Source organism: Geotrypetes seraphini, chromosome 4, assembly GCF_902459505.1.
Source record: "Geotrypetes seraphini chromosome 4, aGeoSer1.1, whole genome shotgun sequence".
Taxonomy (NCBI): Eukaryota; Metazoa; Chordata; class Amphibia; order Gymnophiona; family Dermophiidae; genus Geotrypetes; species Geotrypetes seraphini.
The window spans coordinates 194,500,894-194,517,288 of record NC_047087.1 but is presented as its reverse complement, the minus strand read 5'-3'; the positions used below and the strand labels follow the sequence as shown (position 1 = coordinate 194,517,288).

General features: G+C 47.4%; 1 protein-coding gene across 3 annotated transcripts in view; it reads left to right on the top strand.

Moving 5' to 3' along the window:
* KIF7 (kinesin family member 7) overlaps positions 1-16,395 on the top strand; it is a 119,010-nt gene that overhangs the window by 48,935 nt on the left and 53,680 nt on the right. For 2 of the 3 annotated variants that reach the window (XM_033942836.1, XM_033942839.1), the window contains exons 7-9: positions 1,775-1,986; positions 8,953-9,095; positions 11,401-11,544. In XM_033942836.1, the coding sequence (XP_033798727.1) occupies positions 1,775-1,986; positions 8,953-9,095; positions 11,401-11,544 (499 nt within the window). The remainder of the gene's footprint in view (positions 1-1,774; positions 1,987-8,952; positions 9,096-11,400; positions 11,545-16,395) is intronic. The other variant, XM_033942837.1, reaches the window with a different exon arrangement.

The following is a 16,395-nucleotide window of genomic DNA, read 5'->3' as shown; positions in this document are numbered from 1 at the left end:
AAAGATACTGCATAAGGAGATGGGTGAGAGGGGAGGAAAGATGCTGCACATGTGGGGGAGAGAAAGGAAATAGGAAGAATTGGGGTGGAGGAGAGGAAGGGAGAGATGATCATTGTACATGGAAAAAATAAGATCCCCGAAAATAAGACCTAGTGCCTTTTTTGGGCCCAAAATTAATATGACAGTGTCTTATTTTCGGGGAAACATGGTATACACCAGTGGTCTCAAACTCAAACCCTTTGCAGGGCCACATTTTGGATTCGTAGGTACTTGGAGGGCCTCAAAAAACATAGTTAATGTTTTATTAAAGAAATGATAATTTTTCATGAGGTAAAACTCTTTATAGTTTATAAATTTTTCCTTTTGGCTAAGTCTTAATAATAATATTGTTATTTATAGCTAAAGAGACACATGATCAAGAAACTGTTTTATTTTACTTTTGGGATTATGATAAACATATGGAGGGCCTCAAAATAGTACCTGGCGGGCCGCATGTGGCCCCCGGGCCGCGAGTTTGAGACCACTGGTATACACCATACCCAGCATGGGAGAATGGAGATTCAACCACAGTTTAATGACAGTACATTGTGGCCAAACTAGGGTTGCACATATGCCAAGTTTTTGAGGGAGCTGCAGTCAATGACCCTGGCCAAAGATTGTCACTGTGACAGATAAGCTGGCAGGAAGTGATAAAAAGTGTTAAAATGATTAAAAAAAAAAAAAAAAAAAGGGGGTAGATAATGAGAACCAGCATTGTATAAGTATAGCTAGGATTGTTGTCCCTATGTCTATCGTTTTGCATTTGTCCACGTTTCTCTGCCATTTTGGTACCAAAATCAGTGTCAAGTACTATCATTATCAATGTCATAAGAAAGTATACAACAGAAAAAAAAGGAAGAAATAAAAAAGCAAAATTTACAACTATCACCTTCAAGGAGGGAGAAGCCCTGGAACCAGGTATTCCAAAGAGAAAATAGAAATCCTACAAGTAAAAGTTCTTCCAGATCCTTAATGAATATATTAAACAGTATCGGTCCCAACAATGGATTCCGCTATTTACCTCATTCTGTTGGAGATCTGAAAAAAGAAAGGTTAACTCCTGAAAACTATTCAAGAGATGTATTGTCAATCCTATTTTTAAAAATACTGCATTATGAGCCTGTTTTACAAAGCTGCTGCACTGGTAAATATACCAAAGTAAGAGTCTACCAGATGAAAGTGATAGCAATTTTTGGTTCAGACTGGGTGTACAACTAGGTAAGAAAAGCCGTACTGGGTCAAACCAATGGTCCATGTAGCTCAGTATCCTGTTTCCAAAATGGCCAATCCAGGTTACAAGTACCTGCTAGAAACCCAATTAGTAGCAACATTCTATACTACCAATACCAGGGTATCATGAGGCGTCCCCATGTCTGTCTCAATAGCTTTTCCTCCAGCTAATCACTGTTACCTCATTCTCTGGCAAAGAGTTCCGGAGCTTAATTATTCATTGAGTGAAAAAATATTTCCTCCTATTTGTTTGAAAATTATTTCCACTTAAATTGTCTCCTGGTCTTTTTACTTTTTGAAAGCGTAAGCAATTGATTTGCTTTCACCTCTTCTACATCGCTCAGGATTTTGTAGACCTCATAAAGAATATACCCTACAATTCAAACCAGCAATCCCTCCTTAACTGTCTCTTTTCCAAGCTGCATGAGTATCATTTGAAGCTAGCGTCCTAGTGTCAATGCATTTGACTGTAACTTCTTCTTTTGTCTGTCTCCTTGTGGAGCAGTTTTCTGGCTGTAGCACATCCCATATGGTCGAAAGCACAGTTGAGGGATGCCAGAGCCACGGTGAGGGTTTGTTGTGTGCCCTGGTAGATGGAGATACTGTGCTAGACAAAGATTCCAGTGAAGATTCAAAAGTGGCAGGCTATATCTCAGCAGATGAGGATGATGATTTTAAAATGGAAAAAGAACCAACCAGTGCTCAGATTAAATGCAGGTAAGGAGTTGAGAGAAAATTACATTAATATTTCTTCAGTTGACTATGGCATAATTCAGTAACAGGGATTACCAATGTAGAAATAGAGGAATTTCCTTCTGTTCTAAAGGTCACACAAAACAGTGTGACCATGAAGCTTTATTACTTGAGTAGCTGATACCCAGTGGATGTGTCCACAGATGGCCCCAGCATAGGCGTCGGAATGGGTGGGGAGTCCACAGGTACCAAGGCCTCCCCAAAAATTGGCAGTCAGAGTCAGTTATGGTTCTACTCCCCCAACACCTCCTCCCGGTTGCTGTAATTTTTAATCTTCCAGCAGCCGCCACACAGTGTTGCTGCAGAATGAAGACTTACAGGGCGGACCTGCTCATTGCTGCTGTGCGGCAGCTGCCGGAAGATTTAAAACTACCTTGACTGTGGAAGGTAGGTGGGGGAGTCGGGAGCTGGAGAGAGAGGTCATGCCACAGGATCCTGCTGAAGCTAGGGTGGAACCTTTGGGCCACCCTAAATGAAAAATCATTCCGCTGCCTATGGACCCCAGAGTACCTGCTCACCAGCTTGTACACATGACCTCCCTAGTCCTGCTTGACCAGCAGCCTCATTGTTTCATCCCTTCTCTGGCCGATGGAGCTTTCACATTTCATGCCTACACAGTCTGCTGTATTCAGGGAAAGATATCTTTAGGTACTGTGACCCTTGAAGTTACATGGTGTGGCATGTATCCATACCAAGGTGTGCATGCATTCTATGCCAGGTGCTAACAGATAGGTGCCAATGAACTTAAATATATTATGTATATTTGTTTGGAGTCCAAAGGATGTTTGTGTGGACTTGAGAAGAACAACAGTTATCCCAGGACAAGCAGGCAGCATATTCTCTACATGTGGGTGACGTCACCGACGGAGCCCCCTAGCGGACGTTTTCGCAAGCAGACTTGCTCGAAGACCTTCAGGCTTGCGATTGGCCCGCGCATGCGCGCGTGCCCCTCCCGCCCAGCCTAGGGCATGCGTCTCCTCAGTGTGTCCTCAGTTCAATGTTTTCCGCGGAGCCAGAAGCACTGCTCCCTTGCTGCACAATCTCATTGTCCCTCTTGCACCGCTGCTTTCTTTATTATTTTCATTAGGTCGCTGTGCTCGCGTCTTTATTATTTTTCAGTTCGTATATTTTTGACTGGGCTCCCGATCCTTACCTGGCCGCCTGACCTTGCGGGGCCGCGGCCATGTTTTTTCTTATGTCCCGGCCTCGTTCCTGATTTTAAAACTGCACTCATTGTAACCAGGTTATCTCTATCACCGATCCCCATCGTTGGTGTGTTGAGTGCCTGGGTGCAGAACACAGCGCTGAGTCATGTCCCCGTTGTGCGACTCTTCAACCACAGGCTCTTCGTCGATGGATAGCCAAGATTCTTCAACTCTTTGGCCCCAAGGATCCTGCGGGGCAGGCCTCGAGCTCGGCCTCGGCACCCTCGTTGGGCGCCTCGGCCTCGAACTCCTCGGCCTCAGCTACCTCGTTGGGTGCTTCGGCCTCGAAGTCCTCGGCCTCGAAGGCTCCAGCCTCGGCCTCTTCTGCTACTCCGGCCTCGGGTAAGTCTCCTCTTTCCTCCTCAGGTGTGATGGCAAAGAAGCCTTCCTCTGAGTCTCATGTCAGCGCTGCGTCATCGGCGTCTTTGAGACATCATTCTAAGCGTGCCTCCTCACGTAGGGAATACTCATCCTTGAGGTCGCCCCTGAAGGAGCGCACTGCTGCACCCTCGACCCACCTTCCTTTGGTCTCCGTGCCTATGTTCGAGGACATGCTTAAGGCTATTATTACCACACAGCTTTCCTCGGTGGTAAGCCAACTCGTCCAACCTCGACGCCTGTGGCCTCGGTCTCGACCCAGTCGCGGTCTGCCCAGCCTGAGCGTCCCCTCATTTCTCGAGGCATCACACGCAAGACTCGTCGGGTTCCCTTGAGCGATTCTTCCTCCCCTGAGGCGCCGAGGACCTTTCGGGGGTCCCGGCCGGGGGGTCGTGTTTCCTCCGCTACTGGGGTGAAGCTTGCCTCTTCTAAAAAGCCCCGGTCTTCCCCGCCCTGTCAGGGCAGGTGTCCGACCTCGAGATCATCTACACACACGCTTGTCCTCGAATTGAACTCTAGTGTTTGTTCCCCATCGAAAAGCTTGTTGGCTTCTAAGGGGCCTGCTTCGAAGCCTGTTGGGGATTTTTCCTATAACCCGTCTTCTCCGAAGCTCTCTCAGTGATTTCCTCGGATTCCGGGGTCTTCTCCGGTCCATTTGGCACAGGGCCGTTGTTCAACGCCCCCTACATGCCTTAGTCGAACCTCTTCCATCTCCCATTCACGGGACTTGAGGCTCCGGCTTACTATTCCAGAGAGGTTTCTCCCTCTTTCTCGGCTACGCCCCGATCTCGGTCGGAGTCTCCTCCAGAGGATGAATCCTCTTCTTGGACCTCCTCCTTTTCTCGTTTCATCTCTGACATGGGCAGAGCTCTGAAATTGGATCTTCAGTCCGACTCCTGCTTTACGCAGGAATACCTGACGAAACTGGGAGTTGACAATATGCCTCGTGAGGCACTTCGCCTTGCATTGCATCAGGTTCTTCGGCAGAAGTTTCTCCGGAACCTGGAGACTCCTTATGCTGTCACAGCTATTCCCTCCAAGTTGGAGTCCCGTTACCGGACTACTCCCGTTAAAGGGTTTGAGGGTGCTCAGCTTTCCCACCAATCCTTGGTGGTTGAGTCTTCTTTGAAGAAGTCTAACCCCTCAAAGGTCTGTGATGCTATCCCCCCTGGCAGGGAGGGCCGTACGATGGACAAATTTGGTCACAGTCTTTATCAGAACTCGATGATGGCGAACCGTGTCCTTAACTACAGTTTCTTCTTCACGTCCTACCTTCGGTTGTGTATTGATGTCCTACGCTCGTTCCGAGAGGCTCTGCCAGAGCCTCGGCACCAGGAGTTTCATCTCCTCGTGGAGACCCTCTCCCAGCTCCACCCGTATATGTTTCAGGCCTCTTATGACGCTTTTGAATTATCCTCGAGAGTCATAGCCTTTCGATCGCTATGCGTCTTGTGGATATGGATCCGAATCTACAGGATCGTCTTGCCAATCTCCCATGTGTGGGTCATGAGCTCTTCGATGATTCCATCGAGGCAGCCACGAAGCGCCTCTTGGACCACGAGCGGTCTTTTGCGTCATACTTAAACCTAAGACCTCTCCGGCTCGCCAATATAAAATTCCTCTCCGGAGGTATCCACAGAAATCCACTCCTGCTTTCTCTAGGCCTCCTTCAAAACGGCCTCCGCAGCAGCAACAACGTCAACCTAAAATTCAGCCGCTGGCCCCGGCCAAATCCGGGCCATCCTTTTGACAATTCCAGTATGAGCCTTCGGGCTCCCTTCCTCATGGAGCCTTCCCCATTTCCCATCGGGGGTCGTCTCCATCATTTCTTTGCCCAATGGGCAAATATTACCACCAACAACTGAGTACTATGTATCATCAAGGAGGGGTACTCCCTCCACTTCAGTCGCGTACCCCTGGACCTGCCTCCAAGAGAGTTTCCTTCTGCTCAGTCTCAGCTTCCTCTCCTTCTGCAGGAAGCTCAGGCCCTTCTTCGCCTGAGGGCGGTCGAGGAGGTTCCCAAGGAACAGTGGAACTCCGGGTTTTATTCCCGGTACTTTCTGGTACCCAAGAAGACGGGGGATCTGTGTCCGATCCTGGACCTCCATGCTCTGAACAAGTTTATGGTATGGGAATGATTCAGAATGCTCACCCTTCCCACGTTGTATCCCCACTTGGACGAAGGGGGACTGGCTGTGCTCACTGGACCTCAAGGACGCGTATACACACATTCCGATGCATCCGGCCTCTCGTCGGTATTTGAGATTCCGGGTGGGGAATCTCCATCTTCAGTATCGTGTTCTTCCCTTCGGCCTGGCGGCCTCTCCGAGGGTCTTCACGAAGTGTCTGGTTGTGGTAGCTGCGGCCCTGTGCATCCGTGTTTCCCTACCTCAACGACTGGTTAATCAAAGCGTCCTCTCGCAACGAAGTCCTGCGAGCGACGGAACAGACTATCTTGCACCTTCAGAGTCTCGGCTTTGAGGTGAACTTTTCCAAGTCCCACCTCTGTCCGTCCCAGTCTCTCGAGTTTATCGGAGCGGTCTTGGACACGGTGCACCTCCGCTCCTTCTTGCCTCGGCCTCGTCAGGAGGCCCTTATCCGGTTGTGCCGCATGGTGACTCATCTGCACTCGGCTCCGGCTCGGCTCATGATCCTCCTATGTCATATGGCCTCCACGGTTCACGTGACTCCTTTTGCCAGACTTCACATCCATATTCCTCAATGGACTCTGGCGTCCCAGTGGAACCAGGTTCGGGATCCTCTCTCTCAACGCATTGTCATGACTCCTTTGTTGAGGAAGTCTCTCCGTTGGTGGATGCTCTCTTCCAATCTTTCCAGACGTTTTCTGTTCCATGCTCCTCATCCGCAGAAGGTCCTCACGACAGACTCGTCGACCTATGCTTGGGGGGCTCATCTGGTCGGTCTGCGCACCCAGGGTCTTTGGTCCTGTGCCAACCGTCTTTGTCACATCAGTCTTTTGGAGCTTCAAGCGATTTTCCTCGCTCTGACAGCTTTTTGTCATCTGCTTCACGACTGGGTGGTGCTGGTTCGCACGGACAACCAGGTCGCTATGTATTATATCAACAAACAGGGGGTCACGGGTCCCAGTCCCTGTGCCAGGAGGCAATGTGGCTCTAGGATTGGGCCGTCTGCCGCAACATATTAATTCGAGCTGTCTACATTCAGGGCCAGCGGAACTGTCTGGCAGACAAATTGAGTCGTCTTCTGCAGCCTCACGAGTGGTCTCTCCACTCCCTAACCCTTCATCAGGTGTTTGCTCGTTGGGAGACTCCGGACATCGATCTGTTTGCATCCCCCCTCAATCACAAGTTGCCCCGCTTCTGCTCCAGGGTTTACACCCCTCTCAGGATCGAGGCGGATGCTTTCTTTCTAGATTGGACGAACGCGTTCCTATATGCGTTCCCTCCTTTCCCTCTGATTCTGAAGACTCTCGTCAAGCTCAAGTCTTCGCATGCCACCATGATTCTGGTAGCTCCTCGGTGGCCCCGGCAACCTTGGTTCTCCCTTCTGTTGCAACTCAGTACCAGGGAGCCTCTTCTTCTGCTATATTTCCTTCTCTGCTTACGCAGAATCAGGGTTCTCTGCTTCATCCCAACCTCCAGTCTCTGCACTTAACGGCTTGGTTCCTCGAGACTTCCTCGTTCCAGCTCTCCCAGCCTGTCCTGGATGTCCTGGAAGCGTCTCGGAAGGAGTCCACTTGCCAATGTTACCATCAGAAGTGGATCCGTTTTTCTTCCTGGTGTTCTGCTCGACAGCTGGAGCTTCTATCTGCCTCCTTATCTGCTGTCCTGGATTACCTGTTACACTTGTCTGGCTCTGGACTCGGTCCTCTTCGGTTCGTGTCCACCTTAGTGCCATTGCTGCTTTTCATCAGCTGATTGACGGGAAGCCTATCTCTGTTCATCCTGTGGTCTCCCGCTTCATGAAAGGACTTTTCCACTTTCATCCGCCCCTTAAACCTCCTCCGGTGGTTTGGGATCTTAACGTGGTCCTTGCTCATTTGATGAAACCCCCGTTCGATCCGCTGGCGCGGGCTCACTTGAAGTATCTTGCTTGGAAGGTGGTGTTCCTTATTGCTCTCACTTCTGCCCGTCGGGTCAGTGAGCTTCAAGCCTTGGTTGCGGACCCACCTTTCACTGTCTTCCATCATGATAAGGTGGTCCTCCGTACCCATCCTAAGTTCTTGCCCAAGATTGTTTCTGATTTTCACATCAACCAATCCATTGTTCTTCCTGTGTTTTTTCCGAAGCCTCATTCTCACCCTGGAGAAGTGGCTCTGCATTCTCTTGATTGTAAGCGTGCGCTGGCCTTCTACTTAAAGCGCACCGCTCCCCACCGTACTGCTCCCCAGCTGTTGATCTCTTTCGATCCAAATTGCTTAGGTTGCTCTGTTTCTAAGCGGACCATTTCGAGCTGGTTGGCCGCTTGTATCTCTTTCTGTTACGCTCAGGCTGGTCTCTCCCTGACGAGCCGAGTCACAGGCCACAGGGTCAGAGCGATGGCGGCATCTGTTGCTTTCCTCCGCTTGACTCCCATCAAGGAAATCTGTAAAGCTGCCACTTGGTCCTCGGTTCATACGTTCACCTTGCACTACGGTCTAGATGCTTTTTCCAGGCGTGACGGCCGCTTTGGCCAGTCTGTTTTGCAGCATCTGTTCTCCTGAATTGCCAACTTTCCCTCCATCCCATTGTAGTTAGCTTGGAGGTCACCCACATGTAGAGAATATGCTGCCTGCTTGTCCTGGGATAAAGCACAGTTACTTACCATAACAGGTGTTATCCAGGGACAGCAGGCAGATATTCTCGCAACCCACCCACCTCCCCGTGGTTGGCTTCTTTGCTTGCTATCTGAACTGAGGACACACTGAGGAGACGCATGCCCTAGGCAGGGCGGGAGGGGCACGCGCGCATGCACAGGCCAATCGCAAGCCTGAAGGTCTTCGAGCAAGTCTACTTGCGAAAACGTCCACTAGGGGGCTCTGTCGATGATGTCACCCACATGTGGAGAATATCTGCCTGCTGTCCCTGGATAACACCTGTTACGGTAAGTAACTGTGCTGTAGTGTAGGTCTGGAGAGGGGTATGGAGCAGTGGCACAAGTTCAAGTTGAGGGTCCCCAAGCAAAATATCAGAAAGGGCCTGCAGGGCAGGGGGAAATCTACATCAGAAGACAGAGGAATAGCTATAAGTGGACTTCGTTTTTTTCCCTGATTCTACTCCCACCCATTTCTTTGCAGGGCTGACAAGTAGAATCTATGCCACCGATTAGGGGCTAATAGTATAAATCAGAAGACTGAGACTAAATGCATATTTTTGTCTACTTTTAGTAGAAATGAGGGTCCATCTCAGAAGAACAAAGAAGTGAATCCTGCAAGTATAACAAGTGAGGGAGATAGCAGAACCAGCCATGCACAAGTCCAGGACAGCAATGATGATGTCACTGTTGGAAAGGCGCACAAGAGCTTGCACAGTAAGCACAGAAAGAGCACAGTACATTGTTCCATCTAACATTCACCCAGAGTTATGTATGCAAGTGATTTGTGTTGTATTATGATTTTTTTCTTGAGTGGAATTATTATAATCTGCTTTGACTGACCAGAGCCAAAAGGGCAGAATATAGGTACTTAAAATAGTATCATCTGGCACTGGGACATGATGTGAAATAAGGAATAATTCATATCTGAATCTTATTTCCACTTCATTAGATTCAAAACTGAGTTAAAAAACTGGTTTTTCTACTTCACGCCCAAATAGTACACCGTGGAATCATTTATCTTTAAATTTGTTTTATTTTGCTCCTGAAGTATATATACAAATTGTTTTTACAGTTTTCCGAGATTTTCATGTCCTCATCTTTTTGTTTCATTAGGGGGACATGTCCCAGTTGCTGTTCCAATTAGTCTCTCCTTTTTATTAACAATGTTTAAATGTGTCTAGTGTAATTACTTTTTGATAGCTAGCTAGATCTTATTGAAAACTGCCTTCCACCTCAGTGATCTAAATGAAGGAATAAGTAAGACAAATATCCATCTTTGCAAATAACAAAAAACTATCTTATCTCACTGTAAATCCACTGCAGAAGCCACTGATTTTAGAGAATGATATGGATACCCTAGGCAAATAGAGAAATTACAGATGAAATATGTGGGCCAGAAGTTGTGTAGTCCATCTTTTTAGCTATATTATTTTGTGAATGAGTAGGTAGTTGTAGAAAGTATAATCGTAAGATTCTTTCAAGTTTTATAATAGCACATTATGATTCATCTTAGAAACATAGAAACATAGAAAGATGACGGCAGAAAAGGGCCAAGGCCCATCAAGTCTGCCCACTCTATAGACCCTCCCCTTAATATTAGCCAATGTTCTACCCTGATCCACTTAGGGATCCCACATGGGCGTCCCATTTATTCTTAAAATCTGGCACGCTGCTGGCCTCGATTACCTGTACTGGAAGCTTGTTCCATTGATCAATCACTCGCTCCGTGAAGAAATACTTCCTGGTGTCGCCGTGAAATTTTCCGCCCTTGAGTTTGAGCGGGTGCCCCCTTGTGGTTGAGGGGCCTCTGAGAAGGAAAATGTTATCTTCCACTTCTATACGTCCGGTGATGTATTTAAACGTCTCAATCATGTCTCCCCTCTCCCTGCGTTCCTCGAGAGTGTAGAGCTGCAAACTGTTTAGTCTTGCTTCGTACGAGAGACCTTTAAGCCCTGAGACCATTCTGGTGGCCATCCTTTGGACCGACTCGATCCTCTGCATGTCCTTGCGATAATGTGGATTCCAGAATTGCACGCAGTATTCCAGATGAGGTCTCACCATGGTCCTGTATAATGGCATTATGACTGCAGGCTTTCTGCTGACGAAACTTCTACGGATGCAACCCAGCATCTGTCTTGCCCTTGATGAAGCCTTCTCCACCTGATTGGCAGATTTCATGTCTGCGCTGATGATTACTCCTAAATCTCGTTCTGCTGAAGTCCTGGTCAAGGTCTCCCCGTTCAAGGTATAAGTTCTGCACGGGTTTCTGCTACCCAGGTGCATGACCTTACACTTTCCAGCATTGAAGCCCAGCTGCCAGGTTGAGGACCAGCTTTCCAATGTACGTAGGTCCTGCACCATACTATCTTGTAGCTTGCCCTCGCTTACCATATTACATAGTTTGGCGTCGTCGGCGAATAATGTTACTTTACCATGAAGCCCTTGAGTCAGATCTCCTATGAATATGTTGAAGAGGAGTGGACCCAAGACTGAGCCCTGCGGCACCCCGCTGGTCACTTCCGATGTCTCAGAGAAAGTACCGTTAACCATCACCCTCTGAAGTCTGCCACTCAGCCAATCATTGACCCATGCCGTCAGAGTCTCTCCTAACCCCATCAATTTCATCTTGTTTAACAGTCTGCGGTGTGGGACGCTGTCAAAAGCTTTACTGAAGTCCAGGTACACTATGTCCAGTGATTCTCCTTCATCCAGTCTTTTTGTTACCCAGTCAAAGAAGCTGATGAGGTTTGATTGGCAGGACCTACCCTTGGTGAATCCATGTTGATTGGGGTCCCGTAGATTCCCTTCGTCCAAGACCGTGTCCAAGATCTTGTGTATTATGTTATAAGTTATGGATTTATTTATTATCAAAGTATTTCTTGTGTTGTAAACTGGTTTAAATGAATAGATATTTTAAATCAATAAATTGATTAGCAACACATTAACTCCCCATATGTCTCAACTCAAATTCAAGGTTTCAGTCATAGTAATTTTAAAATACTCTATTTTTTCATTTCAGCTGTTCTTGATGGAAATCATCCTTTTGGGATTCATTCTGGGAAGAACTCAGAATGGAGGCTGCTACAAGCTCAGCAGAAAGTCCGTGAATTAGCAATCAACATCCGTATGAAGGAAGAACTTATCAAGGAGCTCATTAAAACTGGTGGGCTCTAGATACATAGCTACTAAGTGCTTCTGAAATAAGGCCTGTGTGTATATTGCTTTTATACTTTTTTGAAAAGTCCACAGGCCTGTGATTTGTGTGCTACTCAAATATAAGTTGATCCGAATACAAGTCGAGACCCCCATTTTTCCCTCAAAAAAAGAGGAAAAATGGTTGACTTGAATATAAGTTGGGCGGTTTAATATTCAAATGCCCTGCCCTGCCAAGATCTGTACCCAGTGCCCCCTCCCTCCCCTGTCATGCTCTGTACCCAACCCCCTCCCTGCCAGGCACTGCACTGAGCCCCCTTCCCTCCTTGCCGTGCCCTGCTAGGCTCTCCACCATGTCCCCCCCTCCCTGCCCTGTCCATTGTACCTCCTCTCTGCTGCGTAACTGCAATCCCTGGTGGTCCAGAGGTGTAGCGGGCAGGAGCGAGCTTTCCATGCTCCTGCCCCACTGCTAAACCGGTTAGTCACTGCTGTGAGTTCTGGCTACAGCTGTACCAAGCAGGAGCATGCTTTGGCGCTGCTGCTCGGTGCTGAGCAGCTTCCTGAATGGCTGCAGCGAGTCTCGCAAGAATTCGCAGGAAGCCACTCAGCACTGAGCAGCAGCATCAAAGCACACTCCTGCTCAGTACAGCTGAACCCAGAATTCAAGGTAGCGACCAACTGGTTTAGTAGCGGGGCAGGAGAATGGAAAGCTCGTTCCTGCCCGCTACACCTCTAGACCACCAGGGATTCCGGGTATGTGGCAGAGAGGAAGTACAATGGGCAGGGAGGGGAGACAGGGTGCCGAGCCTGGCAGCCCGTTGGAGGCCTGCAACAAGTCAGGGAGGAGGGCAGGTAGGCGCTGGGTGCTGGCCCAAATATAAACAGAGACCCCCATTTTTGGGCCCCAAAATCTCAGTTTATATTCGAATATATATGGTACATGGCAAACAGATGTGTAGCAGACTTGTCCCCAGTGGTGCTTAGATCTAGCATGGATTATTCCAGGGAACTTATACATGCTTATAGAGAGAAGTGCAGTATAAGATATTTCAAGACTTTACTACACTCATCTAGTTTAAGCCTTTAAAGCTTGTATGGGGAATACTAATTTTTGTGACTGTGTCTGGATCTGTCTTGTAACAAACATTTTTTGGTACCAGATTTATTCCTTAGTAAGCTGATGTAGACTCTGCTGCCTTGGGAACCATTGGTCTATATCAGGGGTGGGCAAACTTTTTAACTCGTGGGCCACAATGGGTTCTTAAATTTGCCAGAGGGGCCGGGCGACTGAAGTGGGGGGTTCTGATGCACCGCAGAATGATGATGGCAAGAGAAAGGGCTAAGGCAGAAAGAAACAAAGAAAGAATCCCCCCATCCACTGTCTGCCTTCTCCCCCTTCCATATGGTATCTGCCTTCTTTCTATGCCCCTCTCCCCTTTCCATCCAGCCTGCGCCTCCTCTCTCCTTTTTACATGATTCATTCCAGCTTCACTGCTCTCTTCATTTTTATTTCTACACCAGATCTAGCATCTTTGTCCCTCTCTCCTTATTTCTCTGCTGACCCTCTTCCCAGCATCAATCTCTCTCTACTTTCTCATTCCTCTGTCTCTCTCCTTTCCCTCATCTAATCTCTCCATTCCACCCTAACACCTTCCCCTCTTCTAATCTCCCTGCCAGCTGTTTCCTTCCATTTTTCCTCCTCTGTCCAGCAGTACCCCTTCTTCTTTCCCTCCTCCCCCTATTTAACTGTAACTCTCTTCCCTTCCCTTTCCCTCCTCCCCTTCCAGCAGCATCTCTCCTTCTCCCTCCCTCCAGGTCCAGTAGTAGCTTTCCCTTTATTTTCCTTACTCCAGCAGCTTCCCAGCCTCCAAAAGTGGCTTCCTTCCCTTCCCTCCGCTCCCCTCCCAGCAGCTTTCAGTACTTGCCTGCAACAGTGCCAGTAGCATCAGCACAGTGATTCACTTAGGCAGCCTTGGGTCCTTTGATGGATCACGCCCGCCTCTGAGGAAAGAAGAAGTTTCATCATCAGAGGTGGGCCGTGACTCAGCAAAAGCCCCAAGGCTGCCTAAGTGAATCACTGCGCTGATGTTACTGGTACTGCTGCAGGCAAGTACTGAGAGCTGTTGGGAGGGGAGCGGAGGGAAGGAAGCCACTGTCAGAGGCTGGGAAGCAAAATGTCGGAGCTCATCAGGCCCCCCTGAGCTTGCCGGCCTGCATGAACCGGCAGAAAATTTTCAACGGGCTGGATTAAAACGCTAAATGGGGCCATAATTTGCCCATGTCTGGTCTATGCTATAAAGTAACACAGACTTAAGTTTAAGTCTGTGTTAATTTATAACTTAGACCAGGGGTGTCCAACCTTTTGGCTTCCCTGGGCCGCATTGGCCAAAAAAAATGTTTCTGGGGCCGCACAAATGCTGTAGCAAGACAGAGGAGGGTGCCAGCAAGAGGGTAAACACCCGGGGGCAGCAGAGGAAAACACTGCATTGCCCTCGACTGGAGCCGCACAAAATACTTCACGGGGCCGCAGGTTGGACACCCCTGGCTTAGACCAATGGTTCCCAAACCAGTCCTGAGGAACCCTAGGTAGCAGACTTTATCCACAATGAATATGCATGAGAGAAATGTACATGTATTAGAGACAGTGCATGCAACTGTATTTCAAGAATATTCATTGTGGATATCCTGAAAATCTGACTGGTCTGATGTTCCCCAGGACAGGTTGGGGAACTGCTGTGTGTTAGACCAAATATCTGTCCTAAAGAACCTAAATAAATATCAAACTGTATGAATTTGGAAAAGGTTTGTAATTAGTGCTGCCTCTGGAACAGCTGTCTTGTTTGTTTCTGGTAATGCTTAGCTTTCAGTGAATTGGAGCCACACAGTGAGAACAGAGTATAAATGTGGTCTCTGGTACTGCAGTTAAACAGATCAGGTGTTCTGGAGGTGGCCCAGGCAGCCTCTGAAAAAGGTGAGAAAGGGATTGACCAACTGGGAAGAGAACCATATTGAGTAGGAGTGGAAATAGGATGGTGGAGACCAGCTGGTAGGAGAGGTAAATAGGGGTTGAGACTGGCTGGGATGGAATTGAAGAGAGTGTTTGTTGGGGAGGGGAAGATAGTCTGAAGGAGCAAGAGACTGTAGAGGATCAGACATTATTTTAGTTTCATGATTCTGTACCTAAGGGACAAAGCTGCTCACATCAACAGAGGGGGACTCCCTTCTCAGCCAACCTCATAGTGCTGCTGCTTTGTCCCTTGATGGTCTTGGCTCTTGCACTGGCTCAAAAATAATAAATATCACTATGCTAGACTAAAGTTCTTCTCTCAGAACTCTGTGACAGCAAATGATGGTGATTAAAGGGATAAAGACTAAACAAAGTGAAACATATGGGTGATCTTTCAGTGACTTTAGGAACCTTTCTTAATGTCTCTGTCATAAAATCTTGATCTATATTCTTAGAAGACATACATTCCTAGCTAATAAAGGAAAATATCCATAACCTTTGCTGAGACTATAACTTAGCCTTGTGGTCAGTCTCTTCCATGTTTGGTGTACAGCGCTCCTTATGCCTGGTAGCGCTATAGAAATGATAAGTAGTAGTAGTGGTATGAGCAGGTTGGGATAGGATTTGGAAGGAAGGGACAGGAGATGGAAGAATTCAGGGAATTAGGTAATCACTCACAGTAATTGGTTATTTAAACACTGATGGGTTTTGCTCCATGTAGGCACTATATCAAAAGACACATTTTTGAATTAAAACTTCAAAAAGAATAGATGGGGAGTAGCTCTACCCAGCTATGGATTGACATTTTGGGAAACTGTGATACTGAAGGGTAATTTCTTCAAGTAGTTAGTTTTGTGCATAGCGTGACAGGAATGAACCTCCCTCCTAAGCCAGGGCAGTCTCTCAAATTTACTGCAAATGCCCACCGCAGTACTTTAATTCTGCCAAAGAGAGCTTCGAGGGGCATTCAATAATTTATCTACTTGAGTATGAAAGAAAGTAGCAATCATGTTGTGACATGTCTCAAGGTTACTCATGCACAATTGCAACTTAGTGTGAGTCTTAACCGTCCAAGAGGCAGAATGTGAGGAGAGTCCTCGTGCAAATTAAGTTAGAAACTGCTAGATTTGGAGCACCATTCAGTGATAAAATTTCTCACAAAAGAAGGGATAAAGCTAAAGGAGATCCATGAACACATGACTGCAGGTTATGGTGAGTTTGACCCATCATCCTACAAAGTAAAATTTTGAAGCAAGCAGTTTAAGTGGGGTAAAGAGTCCATTGAAGATGACCCTCACACTGGATGGCCTGTGGAAGCAAGTTCCAGAGAAATATGCAAGAAAGTTGAGAATTTAATTTTCAGACAGACTAATTAAGGTTTCCCAAATAGCTGAAGAAATGAGCATCTCAGCAGGTACATTTGGGAAAATAATTCTTGAAAAGTTGGACATGTCCAAGCTTAGTGCAAAATGGGTTCCAAGAATGCTGACACCATGTCAGATGACCATAAGTCTCCAGTGCTGTCAGGGGAACTTGAAGATGCTCCTTGAAGACCAAGTGAATTTTTTTATCATTTGGTGACTGGAGATGAGACTTGGGTCTATCACAGAAATCATGAGTCCAAATTGAAGTCAATGCAGTGGAACCAAAAGTCATCCCCCACCCCAAAATAGTTCAAGACAGAAAAATCTGCAGTAAGAGTCATGGCAACTTTCTTCTGGGATGATGAAGGATTTTGCTTCTGGAGTTCATGCCACACAAGACAACCATAACCGGGGAGATTTACACCAACACAATGATTGTTTTGAGGGAGACAATCAAGGAGAAAAGATGAAGAAAAGTCACAGCAGGTGT